At 39.7% G+C, this 23,873-nt stretch overlaps 1 protein-coding gene across 2 annotated transcripts in view; it reads right to left on the reverse strand.

Annotated features, from left to right (window-relative positions):
• adamts3 (ADAM metallopeptidase with thrombospondin type 1 motif, 3) overlaps window positions 1-23,873 on the reverse strand; it is a 170,432-nt gene that overhangs the window by 135,784 nt on the left and 10,775 nt on the right. The window contains exons 1-2 of one of the 2 annotated variants that reach the window (XM_037776857.1): window positions 4,512-4,904; window positions 3,220-3,376 (exon numbers count right to left, since the gene is read on the reverse strand). In XM_037776857.1, coding sequence (XP_037632785.1) covers window positions 3,220-3,376; window positions 4,512-4,730 — 376 coding nt within the window. In that variant the 5' untranslated portion in view covers window positions 4,731-4,904. Of the gene's footprint in view, window positions 1-3,219; window positions 3,377-4,511; window positions 4,905-23,873 lie in introns of those variants that run through there. The other variant, XM_037776856.1, reaches the window with a different exon arrangement.

A 23,873-nucleotide genomic window follows, 5' to 3' on the forward strand; every position in this document is an offset into this window, starting at 1 on the left:
TCAAGTCCTTTCGAGTCATCAGTCTCAAGTCTAAGTCAAGTTTCAAGTCGTGAATGCCAAGTCAAAGTCATGTGGAGTCTTTTATCAATGTTAGTCAAGCAAGCCTCAAGTCTTTAAATTTGCGACTCGGGTCTGTCTCGAGTCATGTCTTGTGACTCAGGTCCCCCACCTCTGCTGTTCGATATTCAAAATTTAAAAAAGACATAATGAAATAAATCATCATATGAATACATTGTGTAAAATATATAAGCAATTGAGGAAATTAATACAACTTCACTTATTATGAAATGTTATTTGATTTTAATGATAACTGGATCTTATTAGGTATCATTACGATTCATTTATCCACCTTTATTCCTAGCCCTGTGATACCTTGTGTGAATTATGAGAGAGACTTCTGGTTATGTAGCATACTGCTAACTCTAAGAGAAATTCTCCCTCATCTTTTCTTGGTGTTTTAGAGAAATAAATGTTCTGAAAATCTGAGAAGCTCTGAGGCTTATCAGCACTTTCATATAGAGTCAGGCATGTTTTATTAAAGGAGGAGGAGCAGAACCCTGTCTGTTTCAACGCAGACGTAGAGCCTCAAAGTCCCACATCGCCACATCACTTTAAGTAATGCTAAACTAACTTAAGCCCCATTCGCATGGGATTAATATTACAGGGGGAGGTGGGGAATGAAATACGAATATATTCACTGTGCTCCTCTGTAATTTAACTCATCGTTCTGGACAGCATTTTAACCATCAGGAAGTTATAGTATATGGTCTGTAATTCGAAAGCCTGGGAGAGTTGAAGGGGCGGCATGGAGGGAGAGACGTGAGGCAAATATACTGCATGAGGTGAACAGGAGTTAAAAATCGCACATCACATATCTTATGTTTCAGCATGATTCATACACTTCCTGAGGAGATCTTATCTCTGGAATAAACGGAAATTAATCTGCTTAGAAATCGTGGAAAAAAGACGCTCCATATACTGTAACTCCAGAACTTGCATGATAATCATCACATTTTTAAGTTTTTTTCAGTATCAAAGTACTCCAGTGCTAGCTGTCTGAACATCCATGGGTACACTGTAAACAGACACTAGGAAGAGCTAATTTGGCATACTTTTAATGGTGCCAATATGCCAACATGTAAACAAATATAAGCCAAGAAAACATTTAAAAACTAAGCCCGCTACAACCTCTGAAGGATCAATTGCGTTAATGCGTTAAAGAAATTAGTGGCGTTAATATGAATTTGCGTTAACGCGTTATTATCACATTAACTTTGACAGCCCTAATTTTAAACAATTTATTCATATGATTATTTACCTCATTATGTCTTTTTAATTTATTCAATATTGAACCCTTTGCGCTTCCATAAATGAGCACAGACAGCTGCTCCTCAAAGCTTTGGAGCTATTTTGAGATATGAACCACGAATCCTTTTTTATCCCCAATATCTATTCATGAATTCTGACACATACAACATGTGATTACAACTACTGCCATCATCAACACAAAAATCGCCTAAGGATTGCATGAAACTGCCAGGCGAATAAATATTCATGTGGTAATTTTCACAGCTTGAGTGCCAGCCCTTGGAGGAAAAAAATTAATTTTCTGAATTATAAATTGAGCAGCTGATTGCCTGAGAACGGTTTCTGCGGCTCCATTTTTTCTTTACTACTGAAATGACGTGAAAAAGGTTTCCAAATACAGCAATCAGGGCAAATCTCTCCACTGGCAGATGACTTTAAAAAAGGACATGCAACACTTAGTGAGTCTGTCAGAAGCTGCTGTGACAAAGTTCAGATATTACTACAGGCATCATACTACCGCACATATGCACACCATGCACGTGATGATACGGCCCGTCTGACTCAAAACCAGTATTTCAGCTCTGTTTACAACACAGATGGACCGCGACACAGCCATGTACCAACAGATTTGAGTCTTCGTATTTTACGTCATTGAAATGTTTACTGTCACATTCAAACTGAAAGAAAAGCAATAATAAGTGACCTTTAATGTGAATATAGTTCCATTTTCATGACTCCTTATTGATAAACGAGTGACTCATGAGAGCTCTAACATTTGCCGTTCCTAAACACAACGTGATTCACAGTCTTTTCTGGGCACAGATCTCCTTCACAGTGGATGTGACGCATTACTATACATGTTTCCGTCAGCAGTGACATTTGTTTGGTATAAATATAGGGCAAGCAGGGTATTTAGAGCAAGCAGTGACAGCTGTTAGCAGTAATAATAATAGTAGCAAAAGCAGCAGTAGTAATAAAAGCAGTAATTTGTATGACGTAAAAAATTCAATTCAAAGATCCACTTACTGGCTTTTTCTGAGCTGCATCTCACAGTCTTCATTAACAAATGGAACTGGGTCAGTTTTCAAGTTTGGAACGACGAATCAGTCCTATTTGCTGATGAAGACCATGAGATGTAGCTGAAAGCTTCAAGAAAGCTAATAAGTGGTCTTTTAAGTTGAGGATTTCCCAAGTCAGGTCATCACATACACTGTATATACTGTAAGAAGTGGATGTAGTCACCGTGACATCACCCATTGGTTTGTGGACTGCCGTTTTGAAGCTTCGAGTTTGGCATTTTGGCCATTGCTATCTTGGTTTTTTGCAACCGGATGTGACACGAGAGGGTGGAGCTAAGTACAACCGTACACTGAATAAGACATTATTTAGGCGACCAAAATGTTGCAATTAACTTTCATGAAATGAAAACATACTGTGAAAGGGTTAAAGTTGTAAGACAAAAACATGGACAACTCCCAGACCGGACAACGCCGTGGTAGCGACCTGTCAATCACAAGGTAGCCACGCCCTAAAGCGTACCCTGCTTTATGGTCTATTTAACTCTAAATGGGACCATAATTTACTAAATGAACATCATGCTGTATTGAAGAAGACTTGAAACTAGAGATTGAGACCATCAACTCATGTTTACAATGTTTACTGAGGTAATAAATCAAGTGAGAAGTAGGATCATTTTCTCATATTCTATACAATCAGACTAATTTTGACTATAGAACCCTAAATATAGCTCCTCACTTCATCTGCAAGATTAAACCAAACCAGAAAGTAACCCTAACCCTAACCCTATTATAAACTGACTGAGTATGAAAAAGTAGTGTCATAGAAATAGTAGCAGCAGTAGTAGCAGTACCAGTCCCAGTAGCAGTAAAACTCTGTGGTTGTGCGTCTTACCTTGTAGCTGGTAGTCCACAGAGATGTCGGAGGGGTTCTGCAGCAGAGCCGACCTGCGGTAAACCACGTGGACCCGGCCCTGGTCCTCCAGCTCTTGAGTGCCTCGCTCCAGCGGCTCAATGAAGTACTCGTCGGAGTCGGTGCGGATCATCCCAGCCTGCAACACAACACCAGATAAGTGAGTGCGTGGAATTAAGCTACTCGTACAGCAAATGCTTCTCTACTGAGAGGAAAGACTACGAAGCAAGTGACCGTTACTTTATACTTTTTAATGCCCTATACCATAATCAACTATTATCTATTAAACATCAAAAATCATGCTAAAAAAGGTCACAAATCAAGATCATGATTTTCATTGAGCTGTTTTTCTTTATGTAAATTCATGCAGCAAGGACATCTTCTTTAACATTTGGTGAAAATTAAATCTATGCCATTCATTTGTGTAGACTGATGTGTACACATAAAGACAGACGACAACATACTGACACCACAAACAGATGCATAAAATATATGAAAAGACAGATGTGCTAATGTAATATTTAGTAATTTATTCAATAGAGAATGTTTCTACGTACTAATTGCAGGCTTTAATGTATTTAGGTCCTTCAGTGTGACATTGTTTCATGTTGTTTTGATTCTTTTCGTGTAACTTAAAATCAGTTTGCAATCATCAGCTGGTTACCCGACAGCTGCAGGCGGCGATCAGAAAGCTCCACATCATTAGCGACACATTGGAATGAAATTGCTTTGTGATGGCTACCTGCCGCCTTCAGATTTCTTGCAATAAGAAGCCAGTCATGCCCGTAGTTTATGGCGGATATATAAAAAGGTCACACTGTCCAGCTAACACGATGATGTACAAGCAAACTGAATGTTCTCAAATCCAAGTGTTGTGCTGAGGCAGGTGTCAGCTGCATCAAAACACACGCGTTAGTATGATAAGTGACCTGCACTGCACTTTGCTAAAGCATTTCTGTAATTAGTGCATCATCCCTACAAATGTGTTAAACTGCTAAAAATGTTAATGATGTCAATATGCTAATGAAGCCTCGGCCTCGTGTGATGTTATGATTCATTGAGGACACTAATGTAAAATGCAAATACGTGTGATCTGCTCATCTGGGCCGCGCGATGCTCAAAAAGTCAAAACACTTTGCTGCAAAACACCAACGACATCCAGTGAGACAGGAGGAACATTGAATGAATTCATGTTCAACAGTAACGTTCGTCCTTTAGAGAGCGAGTTGCTTTGGCAGGCAGGAATAAAAAAAAAAAAAGCTGCTACTGTGCACCTGTGCGCAGACAGAGCCACCTCTCACAGAGCTCCAGAGGAATTCGTTCCAGCTCTCAGTCAGCCGGTCGGTCCAGCCTCCACTGCTGCACCTCGCTCTGGCCTCTCCACTAACACTCTGTTGGACGGAGCACATATGGTGCTTTGCAACCAACACGCACACTGAACTCGTTTCCAACTCCCATAGTCCCCAGTCAACCCAGCAATCCCCCCCCCCCATCGCTCCTCCTGTTTACACGCACTACTGGCTGGACTCCAATTTAAGTTCATAACTCAGGTTTGCATGTAACTTTAAACAGAATATTCATGTCCCGATGTGTGCTGCTCATAGATGAACAGCCTGCTAGTAAAATGAAATTAAAAGTTTTGGCAACCAAAATGACCTCTGACCTGTGCTGCAGGGAAAAGACATGGTCAACCTAACCGTTAGTGCTGCATATTGCCACTTTGTGACATCATAATGTGGCAATAATGCCAGTCTGATTTGTTCCAGCTTAAGGAGACCAGGTGTCTTCTGGCAACATAACCAGGTTTACTCCTCCTCGCCAAAGTATTCAAACCGAAAAACCACTTGGCAGCATTGCTCATCATGGATGTTCCCATGAGGAAAATACCATATAATTAAAATAGGAGTAGGAGTGTAATTGAACGGTTTGCTGTTGTGATTTTGATTGGTACTAAAGATTGTTGTTAATTGTTATGATGACAACAGAACACACTCCAATGGGGCCGTAAAGTGTGTGGTTGCAGCTCGCCGGTAAGTGAATGGACATAGCTGGAGACAGCTGGCTGGCCAGTTAGCTAGGTAGCTTGGGAGCGTCTAGGCCCGGTGTTACAACGAAATCTGTGACCATCGTAATCTGTGACCGCAGAAAGCCAACAACACATGAAGTCACCATTTCTGACAGCAGAAAATGTGACCCCACTGTACCTGTGTAATAAATGAGGCAATATGTGAGAGGAAACACACAAAACTATATTGTAATAACACATAAATGTTATTGTGTTATTGTATTGTATATAATAATTGAATTGTATTTATTGTATTTGCCGCATACATACAGGTACATACATGAAATTTGACCTCTGCGTTTAACCCATCCTTGGGAGCAGTGGGCTGCTGTAAAGCGCTCGGGGAGCAACTGGTATATATGATACCGCACAGTTGTATCAGCAGGGCTACAGTAGTGCACAGAAGCCGTTTCCATGGTTACCGCGTATAGAGCGCCTGAGGTTTACTCGCGGAGCGCTTGTCTGCCTGTCTTTTCACATAATATCACGCAGTCAGACCCCCGCACATCGAAGCGAGTACGCAGGTGGAGTGTTGCTTACCGTCTGAAAAGCCCTTGAAGGTTTCTATGTCGGCCACATGTTGTTCATGCAATTGAATCACAACAAAGCCTTGATTGTTGCCAGGAAACCCACAGCGGAGAGGATATAGATACAGAATGAAAGAAAATCTGAATTCTAGGGACATTCTGTTCATATTCAAATGAAATCTGCATTTGACAGCTCTGATGACAGCTAGAGGTTACCAGAATATGAATGGATGTGATGAATACAGAAGAAGAGAGATCCAGTTATCTTTGTCATGTCTTCCTTATCAGATACAACAACATCTCCTGCAGTGATGTGAATACGAAAGAGATACAAAAGTTTTAACTAGTAGATTTCACCATGAAACTTCCCCAGTTGATGAATTAAATTAAGACAATTAGTTTTTGTATTAAAGTTTTCTGAAACGTTATGTTTAAATATGCAAATGAGGCATTATCTTAGCAAATTTGCATTAATGTCCAGAACAGAAATCTGAACATTGGATAAAGCCAGGGTCAAAATTCTTGGTTTATTTTATTGACATATTGGAGTCAAAGGTTTTTACAGAGGGACTTTCTCTTTTTATCACTCCATAAATCAGAAAATACTGTCAAAAGACATTTAAAAAATCCATTTTCACCAGGTTTTTAGGAAGAAAATGTTCTATAAATCAGACTATAAATGATAAATGAACAAACTCCTCTGTAAAAACCTTCAGAATATAGATAGAAATGAAACTGTGTATGTAAGTGCTACTGAAGTGGAGATTTCTAGCTCAGAGTCTGAGAAAAAAAATATTTTGAGAAAACGGCCTTTAAAAGATATGTATTGTAAAACTGCATACATTTTGAAGACACTACAGGTGAATAGGTTAAACATTATAAAGTAATAGATATCACCATGAAACTTCCCCAGTTGATTACGTACATTTAGGAATGTGACGGTGAGGAAATTTCCCCACCGGTTAATACACTTCTAAATCCTCCGCCACCGTCTTATCTGTCAACTCTTTCTCTCTCGTGCTGTGTGTGTGATATCTGACTCCTGCTGCTCTGAGCTGAGACTCTGTATGGAGCACACACTTTCACTTTCAGTTTGTAGCTTCCCTTGTCCGACTATGTATTATTAACATGCCGCTGAGTCATGAAAATAAACAAAATGGGTTTTATTCCTATAAAAAAAGAAAAAACAACGGTGGGGGCGGTGGGCTGGTTTATGCCTGAACACCGGGTAACACCGGTAACATCGACTACTGTGCCAAGCCTACTTACATTGAGACAATTAGGTTTTGTATTGCAAGTTTTCTTAAATGTTAAGTTTAAATATGCAAATGAGGCATTATCTAATGCTAACTTTGGGTGAATTTTAGGAGAAATCTACAGACGCAAATAGACAAAGTGCAGTAAAATAAACACCTAAATGTGTATTTTGGATGTTTTCTTTCAACTAGTCTGAAAGAAGACTTGTTATGGAAGCAAAATAGCCCAAAATCGCAAATTGGCAGTGCATGAACAACAATGTTTTTGCCTGTAGCGTCTCACCTTAAAGTATCAAAAGCTACGACAGGCTGATTTTTAAAAAATGGCAAATAGCTGCCATAAAACTCTTCGCTAGATGTTATAAATGCATAACAGACAATATAAACCAAACTTAATATTAAAAAAGTTCATGTGAGGGAAGGTTTTAAAATTCATATTTTTCTTGTCGCCTTGTTAACTTAAACATATTGGCAGGGGGGATTTCCTCCTCGGCTTATTGTTGTGTATTTATCAGTAAACCTGCAGGCATCGCTCGCAGATACAGATTATATAGCTTCTGTATGTCAGCATATGTTGTCAGGCTGTAATGCAGTTTGCTTAGCGATGTAACAATTACCATTTCCTCACACACACACTAGTATTCGGAGACAAGGTCCGCGGATTATCCTGCCTGAATCGTTCCTGGCATTGCACCCATAACCACATCCCGTCTTTCCCTTATTTACTCTGAGCTCATCTCCAACCTTGATTCAGTCACAGCTAAACAAATTCACCTTTAACACTGGCATGTTGACAGCAGAGGCATATGGAGGCATATTTTGATTTAAACCGACATGGATACAACCCAGCTGTCTCTTATTGACTGATTCCATGCACGCAAGGAATAAGTAAAGGTTGAACGTCTCGATCAGAAACGGCAGTAAAAATCTTCAAAAGGTCACGCATCAATTTAGGATCACTTAAAGAGGACCTATTATGCTTATTTTCAGGTGCATACTTGTATTTTGGGGTTCTACTAGAACATGTTTACATGCTTTAATATAAAAAAAAACGCTCTATTTTTCTCATACTGGCTGTGCTGCAGCACCTCTTTTCATCCTCTGTCTGAAACACTCTGTTTGAGCTCCTGTCTGCTCTGATTGGTCAGCTGGCCCACTCTGTTGTGATTGGTCAACTGAACCAAACTCTTCAGACTCAGCTCCAGCTCCACTCTAACTAGCTTTGTTTGAGGGTGTACCAAACTATCTGCTTGGCAGGTATTATGCAAATGTTTTACTTGGTGACATCACCACATTACGGAGGAAATACGGAAGATCATCAAGCTAGGTCTGGGCAATATGACGATATATATCATCAAAACAATATATATCTCTATAATTTAACCTAAAACTCAAGTTCTTAAAATGAGAGAATACTCGGTACTTTCCATTTGCCAAGTATTTAATTCACACAGGAGTATACAAAAATAGTAGGGCTATCAAAGTTAACGCGTTAGTTAACGCAAATTTGTTTGCGTTATTTGACCCCATTTTCAAAGGGGTCCCTTGACCTCTGACCTCAAGATATGTGAATGAAAATGAGTTCTATAGGTACCCAGGAGTCTTCCCTTTACAGATATTCCCACTTTATGATAATCACATGCAGTTTGGGGCAAGTCATAGTCAAATTCTGGCCATATCGCCCAGCCCTATCTTAGGCAGTTCAGGAGCAGTGTTTCTGTGGGGGAGAGTAACTCCCTTTGGCGTGGACTTTTGACAGTGTAACTTTGCAGATCTTTTACATGAACAAAAACTATATAACACTACAGTTAAGGGAAAAAGCACAAAAGCATAATAGGTCCTCTTTAAGATGAAGCATTTCTTTCAGAAGAAAATGAGAGGCAGAACAGAGTCCAGATCTGAATCTCTACTCTCACATACATCATCAATTAGAGCGCAGACCTATTAAAAGCACCTCTTCAGACGGCGGGAGGTGCGAGACTGTGCAAACAAACTGACAGATGGATAATTGGGTAAAAGTTGTGAAAATCCGTCCAGGAGTGACGTTTAATTCTGAGCATCTTATGAACTATCTGAGGAGATAAAAATGTCACCTTCTTGTTAACACATGGCAAAAGCAAACAGTGTAAGCCGGAGTCCAATTTTAAAATGCAAGAGTGCATGTAATGAGACGCCGCGCTGACATTTTAACATTGATCAAACGCTGCTCCACAGCATGACGCACAACTCATGATGGTTTAAACCATATCGAAGATCTTTCTGAGTGTAAGACGACAACTAACACTTTCACTGAATGATGCCATTTAAATAAAAAGTTTTTCATGCAACCCTTGGGAATGAAAACTGGGCCAGTACAGCAAAGATCTAATCAATTCAGTCAATACAGATTGTTTCCATCCAGGCTTTTTTATCTAAGCTTGACTATGATGGAAAAGAAGTACTGAAAAGAGAAGAGTTCATTATGTGAACATCTAGCTGAAACATACTCGCCGTGTCTTAACAATACAGAAATCCTCCCCCGCCTCAATGGGCAAGGCGTTTCAGTAATCTGCGTCGCCCAAAGGAAGTGGTGAGCCTATCACCACTTTGAATGAATGGAGACATAAGCAATTGGATACAGCTGTCCTGAAATTAATTTCTTATCTATCCTTTAAGCAGAGACATTGTATAAAAAAGGCATTACTCTCTTCCTTCTTCTTTCTCAAACACACAAGGGGAAGAAACAAATTTCAACTTATTGCAAATGGTATCTTCTTCTGGGCCAGGATGAGCTGGAACTGCATTCAGGTGAAGCTCAAGGTATTAATCTGTGGTGAACAATATTAATTTCAAGTGCCACTAAAAGAATTCATTGCATTCTTCTTCATTCATGTTAGTAATGGTTCAACATGCTGTTTCATCATGGCCTATTTTTTTGTGGTGGCATCTAGGGGTGTGGTTGCAGATTGCAACCAACAGAGTACCCCTCCACTCACTCCTCCCTTTCCAAGACTGCGGTAATGTGAGCCGCCAATTGCAAAACCGCGGTAACGCCGTTCACCTCGCTCAGAGGCCATCCTTACCATAATAACACTACTTTAGGAGCAACGAAAGTCAGATGGAGGCGTCACGGTTTCGCACTCTGCAGCTCACGTTAGTGCAGTTTCATAAGCGTGTCGGAGAACTACGGTGGCCTTCAGGTAAGATAAAAACGTGAAAGCCTCTCTCTAGAGCCAGTGTTTGGTTTGTTCGTTCTGGGCTACTGTAGAAACATGGCGGAGCAACATGGCGGACTCTGAGAAGAGGACCCGCTCCCTATGTAGATATGAACGGCTCATTCTAAGCTAACTAAAACCAGTGTTAGTTTCAGGTGATTATACACATACATGAAAAACATAGTTATGAATATTTTATTCAATTTCTGCTAATAGATCCCCCGAAATGCTACACACTGGCCCTTTAAACAAAACTCTGTTGTTAAATAATCGATAATGCGTGCCTTCTCTTTCTTTGGCATTGCTCTGCCCCATGTTTCAGATACATTTTTTTTGTTGGTGATTCAGGAACAACTTGGCTGCATATACTGTATTTGGAAGGATTTTCAGTTTAAGCCTCGGGGCATAAAACACAATATTGGGTCCAAATACGCCTAGTAAAATCTGAATGGCAGTACATCCAACAATTAGTAATAAATAACAAATTATTTTTGTTATTAAGGTACACACACACACACACACGCACACACACACACACACACATTCTGTCTGACCTGCAAGAAAAACTGAAACCAGTGATTCACGGTGAATTATCAAAATCAGACTACCACAGCCAGCAATGTTACACACTTCACACTTATTATGTGGTTGTTTTTGGTGTAGAAATATTAGATATTTTTAGCTCAGTAGTCCTTATATAAGGATTCTGTAACTGAAGCAGATTGTTGCTCTAAACAGAAAGTGAGACCTCTGGGTCGAATAATACCGACCACACATTTAGAGGAAATGTCATTAGAGCCCTTATTTTGTTACATGCTGTCGCCAGTAATTGTTGGATCACAGCTGCCACAGCAGACTGTCCACAGTAACCTTGCCTCCATGATACAGTTATAGTATATATATACACAGTAATAGTATTTGGCCTTTAGGAGGAAACACAGGAAAGTTTCTGAACAAAAGACATGAGACTATAACCGTGTGCTGCAGGTTATTTTCAGGTCACTTTGGTTATTTGTGAAAATATTTTTTCTATATATGTTTTTTTTTTTTTCAGCCTTATACTGCTGCACAGCGGTGGTGGAAGACGTATTCAGATATTTTACCTAAGTAAAAGTAGAAATACTACAGTGTAAAAATAGTAGTTACAAGTCATGCATTAACATTAAAATATACTTTACCAAAGTAAAAGTACTCATTATGCAGAATGGTCCATTTCAGAATCATGTATAATATATGTTTGGATTATAATTATTGATGCTTTAATGTGTGCATTGCTTTAATGTTGCAGCTGGTAAAAGTGGAGCTAATTTTACTTACGTTATATAAAGTACTAGTGGGTAGCTTAACCTATAAAAACCTAATTTATTAGTTTTAGTTATATTTAATATAAATAATCTGAATCTGCAAAGTAATTTAAGATTTAAAATAAATGTAGTGGATGAAAAAGTTCAAGATTTGTCTCCAAAATGTATTATAAGTAATAAGTAGCAGAAAATGGAAATGCTCAAGTAAACTGCCTCAAAATTGTACTTATGTACAGTACTTGAGTAAAATGTACTTTGTTTCATTCCACCACTGCTGTACACACAACGAGAAGACAAGACTTAATCAATTACAAATGTCAGAAATGTAATGTCTAATCTATAGGCTCCTCTGCTGCTTGTAAATGTGACCACAAAGCAGGATTATTAATAATAGGTCAATGCTTTTATAGCACAAGGTTAGCATCAGTAATATGGAATCATATGGTTCATAACTGTGTGTTAGTTAACTGCTGCTGCTACACACAAACAAACAAATAAAGGAAAAAAGACAAGAAAGAAATGAATGAATTCCCGTCTCTCACACAGAAACATCCGGACAGTTGCTGGATGAGTAGTTGAAGGACATACTGGAGTGGTTATTTTACCTGGAGTAACATAATGTAATTATCTATGAATAAGGGAACTGTGCAGCGTGACTGTTTCAGGCTTATGGTTAGCGCTGTCGCCTCACAGCGAAGACACTCACAGGAAGTGACAAATGAAGTGAACCATCCATCCAGAAGAAATATGATGAGCCTCCTCCACACGAGAAGAACTGAAACCTGGAGATCCACGAATATTCAAGCTTTGGGTTTTACTTTAGAGAGCTGGTTCTTGATAACCTGACCCATCAGATGGTTTGTTACACAGAACCATGTGAGAAGGGCAGACACTTTTCCTTCCATCCACAATTCGATGGCGACAGAGCTACAATACGATGCAAAGGCACTGGCCTGACCAGAGCAAGCGAGTGTCTTGCTCAAGGACACTTGGACATGTAGACAAGAGGAGCCGGAAATCCAACCAGCAACCCTCTGATTAATGGAAGACTCCCTTTACCTGCTGAACCACAGCTGTCCCTGAATGACGGCCCTGAGTAGACGTGGCTTTGTTTTAAAAGATCACAAACCAAAAAGGTTGTGATCCACAGGCCTAACTGATTAATAGGATAATAAAAATAATCATAACAGTGACAACGATAAGGTCATGTAAGACTTACTGCCCCTTTCAGACAGTAAACTAGGAGATACTCTGCGTAACCTCAAACCAGTCTGTTTTTCCAATGACTAAAGACTTAATTTAATCTTCTTAATATCAGCGAGGTCAACTTCAGGTGAACTGATGTGTGGAACAAAGCATGCATGCGATTATCTGCGTACAGTATTCATGCATCACGTCACCCTGATCCAAACTACTTAAAAATCATCAACCAGGAATCTCTTTCACAAACAAAAAACATCAGGAAAAATACATCTCCAGCTGGAAACGATGTCTCAGGGAGGGAAATTCTGCAAGATAAAATGCCTTGTGGATGATTATTTGGCAACTATCCCATAATTAGTGTAAAAAAAAAAAAAAAGGAGTGCAACAACTGGCTTTAAAAACATACTTTCACATTACGCAAGACTCTCAAAAACCCTCTCTGGCATCTCAAGTTTGGCTCTACAGCAGGAAGGTTTCTGATGGCACATTGTTTTGCCACCCAGTATTTGGTGTTATCAAATATCAGAGGAGACAATGGCAGGTGTCTGACAGAGGCTCAGCCAGTTGGTACCTCAACACAACCCTCAAAAAAGGGATCAAGAGTCCTGTGTTCCATCAGTTTAATATCCCCAACATCAGCCCCGGCCAAGCAGACAGCACTCGTCTGCCAAGAAAAACATATGGGATTCAGCTGAAGGGCTCCAGTTTTTCAAAAACAGTCTCTTTCAGTCTAAACTTCTTAAGGAGGTCGGTATGAACGTGCTTTCGTTTAAAAAAAAAAAAAGTTGAGGTACTGCTACGTTGAAAAAAGGTCTGAATTCAGCCAGGACACTGCCACCTTTCACCCTCGGTGTTGTTCAAAGGTGTGTTTGCTTTCAAAAATGTGAGCAAACCTTCGTCATCATTACCTGCCATTTTCATCCCCAGCCTTTAAAGGAACTTTAAGGGGAAAAAATACACAAGTTAATTTCTTGTGATTTGCAGGGGAGGCGAGTAGAAAACTATTTTTGAGAATGCTCAACAAAAATAAACAGAAGATTGCAAAAATATCTCAGAAATGTACTTCGGTAGATTAACATGATGATGAATGTTCTTATCCATATCCTCAATACATTTCAGTTTCCTTGCATATCTGTGTTTGAAGTTCAGCCTGAGATGTATTTAAGCTAGGGCTGTCAATGGATTAAAATATTTAATCGTGATTAATCGTATGATTGTCCATAGTTAATCGTGATTAATCGCACATTTGTCAAATATTTAATACTGTTATCGACATGGGAGTGGGCAAATATGCTGCCTTATGCAAATGTATGCATATATTTATTATTGGATATAAAATAACAACTCAAATCAGTGACAAATATTGTCCAGAAACCCTCACAGGTACTGCATTTAGCATTAAAAATATGCTCAAATCATAACATGGCAAAGTGCAGCCCAACAGGCAACAACAGCTGTCAAGGTGTCAGTGTGCTGACTTGACTATGACTTGCCCCAAACTGCATGTGATTGTCATAAAGTGGGCATGTCTGTAAAGGGGAGACTTGTATAGTATTATAGTATTACCCATAGAACCCATTTTCATTCACAGGTCTGGAAGTTGGTACCTCTTGCATCCTCTAGCTTTAAAACTGAGCTCGCTACAACCGAAATATCGCAATTTGCGTTAAAGAAATTAGTGGCGTTAAAATGAATTTGCGTGGACGCGTTAACGTTGACAGCCCTAATTTAAACAGATTTTGTTGTATGTTTTCGAAACATTAGAAAGTGAAAAAGTTGACAGGTAATGAATTGAAATTAAAGAGAGTTTTTGGTCAAAGTGCAGGGCAGAGAAATGGTGAAAAAGGCTGCACTTTGAGAAACAATATAAGAATTTATTTCAGTTCTGTCTTTTTGTGCTGCTCCACCAAACAGAGCAAACATTTACACACGGCTTTGAGGAGGCGGCAAAGCATCCAAACTTAAAATAAAACCTCACGCCGGTGAATGGCTCTCAATGTCCGTCTGTAACGACAACAGAAAATGTGGGCTCCTCTTAAGTTTATATAGGTCATGATTAAAAATGTTTCGACGCATAAATATCAATAAAAGCACCCTGGCAGCACACACCGTGAACTGAAACCTCGGCTTGCTGAGGAGAAAACTTGGAAGAAATAGCTTGGCTTTGCATATCTTGGTGTGCCTCCCCTCCTGTACCTCAAACCATATACCCAAACAGCTCTGGGGTCAAGCCTCTGCAACAAGCCATGGCTAAGTCAACAGGGAACATTAAGAACTATTAGTGAATAAAACTCTTGTGCCCGACTACAGTTCGCTGCAAAGAGGCACTGGCTCACTTTCTTTTTCTAATCAAATAGGATATTTTCTTTGCTTTTTTTTCCTCTCTCCACGGCAGCTCCAGATATGTCAGGAGCTGTGCACGTCCAGAATGCCCTTTTATGTCACCGAGGCCAAAAGTTTAGGCCACCGAACACACGTAGCTCTTAGCAAAACATTAGCATATCTTATTTGCTCATTTTGTCTCTCTTCATGAATCTCAGCATTGTAAACGTTTCTCCCGAGGCGAAGTCATGCCGGAGGCGTCGAAGTTGCCTGGAGTGACTGACAGCGAAGCATCAGGAGAGTTAGAAATGTCATCCCAATAAGGCAGCTTTTGCTCTGAAAGGATACTCTAACTGATGCATTACCCATCAGGCCTGCAGTGTGTGTTTACACTCGCGAGTCTCACACACCACAGACACAGGAGTGCCTCACCCTTTTGGCTGGCAGAGCCGATTATGCAACATGACACACATTAAGAGGTGGCCAAGTTTTACAGAGCCGCTGGCGAGGTAAAGGTTAATATCAACAGTCGGTGCTGTTTTCAGGTCAGCTCTGCCTCTGTCTGTCTGCATCTGTCAGTCGATCGGTCCGCCTGTCTGTCTGCCAAGGCTTGCCAAAAAAAAAAAAGAAAATCCTTCTTCATGCAACGCAGAGTAAGAGGAGGTTTTTGTTCCAGCTGTCCTGCTTCATGGAAACAAATGAGTGAGGCTGAAGCAGTATTTCATGGTTGCTTTAAGGCATTTCCAGGCAGCTTACAGTTTGTTTGTCATGCTGAAATAAAAGCTGGTACTTTGTGGCATGTAGAAACGCTTCATGCTGCAGCTGAAAAGTGCACAAAAAAAGTCTGTTTTCTTTCCTCTCACATGTGACACAGATCTGATGTTCCATAATCAGGAGGGATTGGAAAAACCTGGACGTCAGCTCTGAGCCACATCGATATATGGCACCAAATCAAACAGACTTCTATTTGAATGCTCAAATCTCAATCTGCCAGCAATGCAACGACAATAAGGAGGGATGTCACTTTCCATTTTTATGTCCCTGATCTCAATTATATATGACCTTTACTATCATAATTACTGTATATTTTGTGTTGAAAGGTCAATTCATGTCTATATGTGACAGTAAAGCCAATCACATTTACATTGTTCAACTCTCTAATTACAAAAACACAGCCTGCATCACAGCTTTCCCTTACCTGTCATGTAGAGCTTGATATAGTTTTCTACAATATTATGTATAATATCAGTGGAAATCAAAGTGGATCTGAAGTTTTGGATGAGATTTTGAAGGCTTTTCATCCCTAGAATGAAAAAATATTCATGTTTTTCACCTACAAAAGCAGCACTCCTCATGCTTCTGCTTGTGAAATCTTTTTCTTTTTTTAACCTAAGGCATCAAATTAAACAGTTGGCTGCCATTTATGAGTTTGTTCACACACTCACAGAGCTGTACAGTAGTTAGACTGATGTACGGATACGTTTTTATCAAGATATATGAAAATGTAGTTATGTTATATATTGTGCCAATATACTTTATAAAGTGAAACTGCGTTGTAAATAGAAACTGTATATATATATTTGAGCATTATTCTTGACTTTGTGTGACAAAATAATCTCAACTCGGAGCTTTCAAACACATCTTGGATGGAGTTGACTCAGGCGTCATCATGTGTGTGGAACTTCAGTCAAGTGATAACAAGAGGTTATATATGTTTATATATAAGATACGTTTTGAATTCAGTGAATTAAATACCTGATAAAAACAAGGTACTTCATCACATTGAGGCTAAAATCCTGTAAATCCAATAATGCTATGAAGCTGTGCTGATTGACTATCCTATTCACATTACCCACAATGCCCTAGCCCTTTAAGCATCATTTAAATAATAAATCAGCACCAGCCCTGCATTAGTGTGATAATCTCAAGCTCACTGGTGCCTTAATGTATTTCCGTGTTTATCTCTGAAGGCTGAGAGAAAAATTAAAAGTTTGAATGTTTTTGAGGCCCAGGGCTCCGTTACCATTCCTAACAGCGTGAGGGAGTTACTCATCCCAAACAGATCATTAATCTACACTCCTCCATCATCTTCCCAGCTCTGCACAGCTGGATGAAAAACAGACACACAGATTATGTCCTGAGTCCTTAAGTCCAAAAATACAACAGACATGAGAAACTTCCCCTCTTTTGCCTTTCAGGGCTCCACTATAAAACATCTGCAGTATGTGAACCATCAACTCTGTGACAAGGAAACCCTGTGAGCACGAGTGTACACGAGGAGAGGCCAGACATGAACCGAAGACTCATGTTGAGGGAGGAGGAGGAGGAGGATGGGAATGATACACCCACTCCTGACATCTCGAGGTCAGTCGCATTCCTTCGTTGTTTTCCTGAATCCTTAAAGAGACGTGTTCGTGTACGTTTCATCCACGTGAAAAAGAAACAAAACTAACAAAACCAGCCACCCTCAGCGGAGTCGCTCTCTCTGACTGTTAACGATGGAAGTACTGTACTCGTAAAACTACCGTCCTTTCACAATAAAAACCTCCATAACAGACCAGGTGTGTTTCGAGGATCAAACACTGTCATTATATCCTGTAAACGGAAGCAAATGCCTTCATGGAGCCCATATTTCTAAAAAAAACAGGGAAAAAGTTGACAAGAAAGTCGGTGTTTTAAAGATTTCACCAGCCTGTATGTCTGTTCTTTGATCTTTACATGCACAAGATACAGAAGAAGGGCACAGGGTTTTACGTTTTGAGATCTTTATGAGTCTAATCGATCTTCATAAAGGTCCACACATTAACCCCTAACATATCAACGAGCGTCGCTGAGAGCTTCGGAGTCACACAAGGCTGCAGTGTTTCTCAGTGGAAGAGAAGTTTCACAAACAAGACGGTCTGCTGCTGCTGCTGCTGCTGCTGCTGCTGCAAAAATCACTGAGATCAAGACTTTCATTTCAGCCAAGACCTCAAGCTCCAGCATCCCTCCTTTCCACGCAGAGATAATTCAAAAGGAAGTCATTAGGAACAACGTGTATCCATGTGCATCTGGCAACATTCACAAAGTTAGTTTGTAATGAATATTTTAGCAAAGCTTTCAGAACACTGCCAGAAAAGTTACAGGAATGTGAACTTGAAACCGACCGATACTGGATTTTTGAGGCTGATAACTTCAAAGTAAAAAAAAAAAAAAGATCAGATAAAACATTAACATCGATCTTTACCCTTAGATTTTTTTTTTTTTTTTAAAGAAGATACATACTGAGCGGGAAATTTTACAGGACATTGTGTTACACAGTGTTCGGGGATACATCAATTACCCAACCAGTCAAGGCAGATGGCCGCCCACTGCCCGAGGTTTCTACCCGCTAAAGGGGAGTTTTTCCTTGCCATTGTTGCATAAAAATGCATGCTCATGGGGGGACTCTTCTTGGGTGACTAAATTATAGAGTACGGTCTAGAACTGCTCTATATGAAAAGCATCTTCAGATAACTTCTGTTACGATTTGACGCTATACAAATCACGGCGGTGCAACATGTCGGACTCCGTGAAGAGGACCCGCTCCCTATGTAGATATAAACGGCTCAAAAACACAAAGATTCTTATTATCAGGTGATTATACACTAAAGAAAACATATTTATTAATATTATATTCCATTTCTTCCACTAGATCCCACAAAATGGTCCTTTAAATAAAACTTCCCTGCCGTAAAAATTATGCAGGCGCAATGCATGGCACTAAAAGTCAACCATCTCCCAGCTGAACCTTTAAAGCAGTCTGCCAGTCCATCAGCTTATCAACTCATCCACTACAAAGTCCCTGCACTCCAGAGGGTTTTATAGACGAATGCGTTGAATTATAAACACAAGTTGAATTTTATCCCGATGAGGGCCTGAGGAACAAAATGTCATGAATAGAAAGTAATGAGTCGGCTGATCGACAGCGTGTGGGATTCTTTGGGCTCTTTTACAAATTCATAGCGAGGGTCTAATGATGAAAGAATCCATTTGCTTTTAACGTAGGCAAACCACCCAAAATACTTGTTAGGTGTTGAAGGATAATTAATAGGACCGAGACTCCAGCTAGTGAAATAAAACATATATCAGTGAGACCATTTCAACTTTCTGATAGCTATAAAGTCTCCTTAATCCTAAACTCTGGTAATGAGATGAAAAACGATTCAGGTTTTGTAGCAGAATTCATGAATCACTGGAGTGAACATGAGACATAAACGGGCTGACACACTCCGCTTCGCACCGTATTCAAAAGTAGCCTCTGCTGTGACCCTGACAGATTTGCTTCTGCTCAGCACGTGAGACTAAAAGAGGCAGAGTTCAGCGCTGATATGTTTCAGCAGCTTTTCCTAAGAAACCACTCTCTCTCTGCCATGCATGAAACATGATGGCTGTCTCCCACACAGAGCAGCAAAGATCACCGTCCCTCACCTCACCCCCACACTGCTACTACTACTATTACTACTACTACTGCTGCTGCTGCTGAACGGGAGGAAGTATCTGCCTCATAAGCATTTAGCAGTCAGGCTGCCTGCCTGCTGCAGTAAAGACTTCCAGACAGCAGCCTGGCTATAATTAAGAAACAGTAAAACACACACCTAGCGAGGGCTAAGAGGCTACTACTTGAGATCAAAGACCACTGGCCCTCAACGACAGGCTTTTTCATCAGAAACCACTGCTTTGGGGAGTGTTTGATCTCCAGTTTTGCAGTCCTGCATGCTTTGCATTTAGGCTGCAAACAATATGAGGACATTTTTTAAAAAGGTAGATTTGTATGTCCCAAAACAACTTGCTTAGTTTCCTGCTGTAACAGAACTCAGAGCATGACACATTACAGTAAATGAGGTCCTCTTGTGATGTTGATATCTCATATTTGCCTCCAGAAATAGAGTGAAGAGCAAAATTGAGAGAAAGGGCACAAATTAGCTGTTGACAATGTGCCCAAAAAACATGAAATGGTCACAATAAAGACTGTCAGAGGTGGCAACAGTAGTTTGAAAATCAGATTGAACCTGGGTTTTTCTTTAAAAGGCAGATCATTTAAAGCAGATTATTACCCAGATTTTATGTCCTAGCATATTGAAAATGGGATTTTTCCTGCCATTAAAAGGGGACTGATTGTCACATTATACAATAAATAAAGTCTTCTTGCGTCACTGACAGCTCAGAAAATACTTCCAGTAATAGAAAGGGAAGAAAGAGTCCCTTTTATGAAGCAAAATATGAAGAAATGGCTACACTACAGAGTGTTTGAGCTGCCAATGGTATCTATTAAAATCAGATTTATGGATTATAAATAGCTTTTTGTCAGATTTTGATCTTTTTTGTTTTAAAATCAACCTATCCATTGTTAAATAACAATACTTGTATAATCAGATTTGTTTTAAATTATCGATTGTTTTACAATGGATTGTATAAGTATATTAGTACAGTATGGTTTAGTCATTTTGTTTTTCACTGATTTACGCACAAAAATAAAACTAATTTTAAAACGCTGAATCACCCAGATTTTATATCTGTGCCTTATTTATCCCATTATATCCAAAATGTGTTGTTTCCTGTCGTAACAGAGCACTAATCACTGCAGTTTACAGTAAAATAAACCCTCTTGTGATTTTGACATTAGAGAATGCTTCCTGTAATAGAAAGTGAATTTAGTGTGCCAGAGTCCCTTAAACAAAAGTATAACATCAATACGTATCTGAGCTGCAAAAAGCTGCAAGATTTAAATTAAGATTTTATCCAGATTTTTGTATTTCTGAACTTTTTTTTTTCCAATTTTGAGCATCTTTTCAATTAATAATAATGTAAAAGCTAACTACAGATCTTATGGTACACAGTAATGTGGTATCATACAGTGTTTGCAAGCTGCAGCAGTCTTCTCAAATCAGCCTTCCACTGGGCAGAGCGACAGACCTTTGATGGCTGTTGGCGTCTTCAAAGTGACATCCTGCCAGGACAGTATTTACAAAGCAAAACTCTCACATCCTGTGTGGCCCCATCTCAGCCCTCAATCTCCTGCGAGGTTCAACTATAAATGTATTGGAGAGACTGAATCTGCCCAAGTGATGAACTGCTTCCTCCTGCTGCAATCAGAGGAAATGGCCAAATCCTGCAGAGGAGTGACTTAAAGGTCAGAGTGGCATTAACTGAGTTTAGGAGACTATATTAAAGTTCACACAGAGACGCTGCAGTAGTTCACTTCAGAAAGAATGAAGTTGTTTGACTGGAGTTTTGTACGTTCTGTCAGCTCAATGTCAGCGGCTTTGACACTCAAATATCGCTGCATAATAAAACATCATATGCAGCACAACAAAGAGAGACAAACAGGAGTCAGTATTCTGCTTCAACACAGCAGAACAATCTCAGTGAATACAAGAAAATACATCTTTAAGAAAAACTATGTGAACACATTGTCCCATGAGTGATCAAGCTAACTGACTGTTACCAGGCTCTTCATAATTAAAGAGCGTTTTCCCACTGTGGTATATTTTCAAGTCTTGCACGCGGAGCATCCTTTCTCATCACTTCAACAGCACTGTCGCAGGCAAGATACTACACCACTTCAATAAAACTCTACTGAGTTAAATGATGTACAATCCTGAAACCATTAAGGGGAGTGAACGGTTCAGAGAAAAATAGAGGGAAACTCAGAGAGTTACTGTGACTGACAAGCGTTAGACAGCCGGATTATGGTCCAAACAGACAGAAACTCATCCTGAGACTTTTTGCACAGTTGCACATACAAATGCTTTGATTCAATACTTGCAGCTGGATGATAAATGTCCTGTTTTCATCCTGTTTCTGGTGTGATTTTGGCCATTTTGCTATTGGGACTTTCATACCCGGAAATTTGCTTTTTGACTTTCAAGTCATTTCTCACAGACTTGAGGCTTGACTCGGTTCAAAAGACTTAAAGGGATAGTTTGGGTGTTTTGAAGTGGGGTTGTATGAGGTGCTTATCCATAGTCAGTGTATTACCTACAGTAAATGATAGTCGGCATGCTCCCAGTTTAGAGAAACAGACAGGAGAACCAGCACCAGAGAAAAGCAATACATTGCTGTGGACGGGGACGGCTGAAAAACATGGACGTAACAAAATGGACGTGAACTGATGGTACCAGGTTGGTGCCAAATGATTACATTACAGCTCATCTAGCAGCTGGTGGACCACTTGACCAATTTCAAAAAGTGTTGTCTCCATTACTCACTTAGACACAAAAACATGGGAAAATAGGGTCCAGGTTGAAAAATACAAAAGTCACCCATGAAATGTAAACCAATATTTCACTATTAGTTATAAACAGAAAAGATGTATGATTTCATATTACCAGCAGAAATATGGTGTTATTATAAAGGTTGAGCTGAAAAGACTTAATGCTTGAATTTTTGCATTATTATACAACATTTTTTAGACCAAACGATTAATCTATTGAGGAAATAATCAGTAATGTATAATAATAATAGTATAAATAAATAGTAAGGAGAATAGTTGGAGCCCTACAAAAAACTAGCGATGACTTTATTGGTTGGACTTTTTGATCATGTCCTCTCGTGCAGCATGAGGTCACCACTGAAGATGATGTTTACCAGGAAGTCGGTTTAAGAGGATCTTTAAAGACAGGAAAAGCCTAATTTATCATTTTAGTCATCTCTCATCTGAACTGGCGCCACTTTCTTTATTCCTGCCAAGAATGTTTGTTGCACTAAAAAAATGTGTTAGATTTGTGGTGGGTTTAAAGAAGTGTTTCATATCTAGCTTTTTTATTTAGTTTTAGATTGCGGCGGCGGAAAAGTGTCATCTCGTTATTTCCTGATCTAAATTTGCTTTACTTTTATGTTTCGGGCTGCTTACTGTGAGATTTTAGCCTTCATCTGGGAAGAACACTGCATGTTGTTTGTCCGACGTCATATGATGGTTGTCTCAAATTTCATGCAAAACAACACCTGTCAGCATTCTTCTTGTGAATCAACCTGTTTAAATTTTCCAGGGAAGTCAGCTCATTTTTCATGGAAACCTCCTCCCACCACCTTAAAAAAAAACTCGTCAACCACACTGTCAAAACCTGCCAGTGAGAATCTGCCTCTACGTGTGCTGCCGTGTTACGACTGTTGTAATGTGGAGAGAATAAAGTAAAGCCCCTGCTGAGCACCTTCGGCCCTTCCTCTGACAATCAAATCCTGAGGGCATACACATCTAAGGAAATGCAGACCACCAGGCTTTGCATTCATACTTCACAATGATGTAAGTCAAAGTCCCCGGGGCTCTCCCTATCATCATATCCACGTGTCGCTCTATTCAGAGGTCCTGAAGGAAGCGTTACACCAGCGCTGCCTTTTGATATGCAGCAGTGAAGGATGCGCTTGATGTCGCAGCCAGGTTTGAGCATATATACCTTTACAAAAGCAACATCAGTGCAATCTTACACTCCAGCAGTCTGTAGTCAAACAGATTAAATGGCATAACACACTGAGGTACAATAACTTCAGATGAATACCATTGAGGGCTCGTCATTAAAAGAATAAGGCTGGTGTTACTTTCTTTTTTTTTTACTATAATCAAACATTCCCCTGAAGACACTAAAATAATAAGTATTGTGTGAGGAGCCACAGCCTGATGTAGCTCATGCCATACATACTTAGTTTAGTGTGTTAGCATGCTAACATTAGCTCGAAACTAAACACTATACACAAGTACAGGTACAGGTATTTGGTCAAAAGTCGCATTGGACAAATGGAAATTTTGA

Source organism: Sebastes umbrosus, chromosome 8 (genome assembly GCF_015220745.1).
Source record: "Sebastes umbrosus isolate fSebUmb1 chromosome 8, fSebUmb1.pri, whole genome shotgun sequence".
Lineage (NCBI taxonomy): Eukaryota > Metazoa > Chordata > Actinopteri > Perciformes > Sebastidae > Sebastes > Sebastes umbrosus.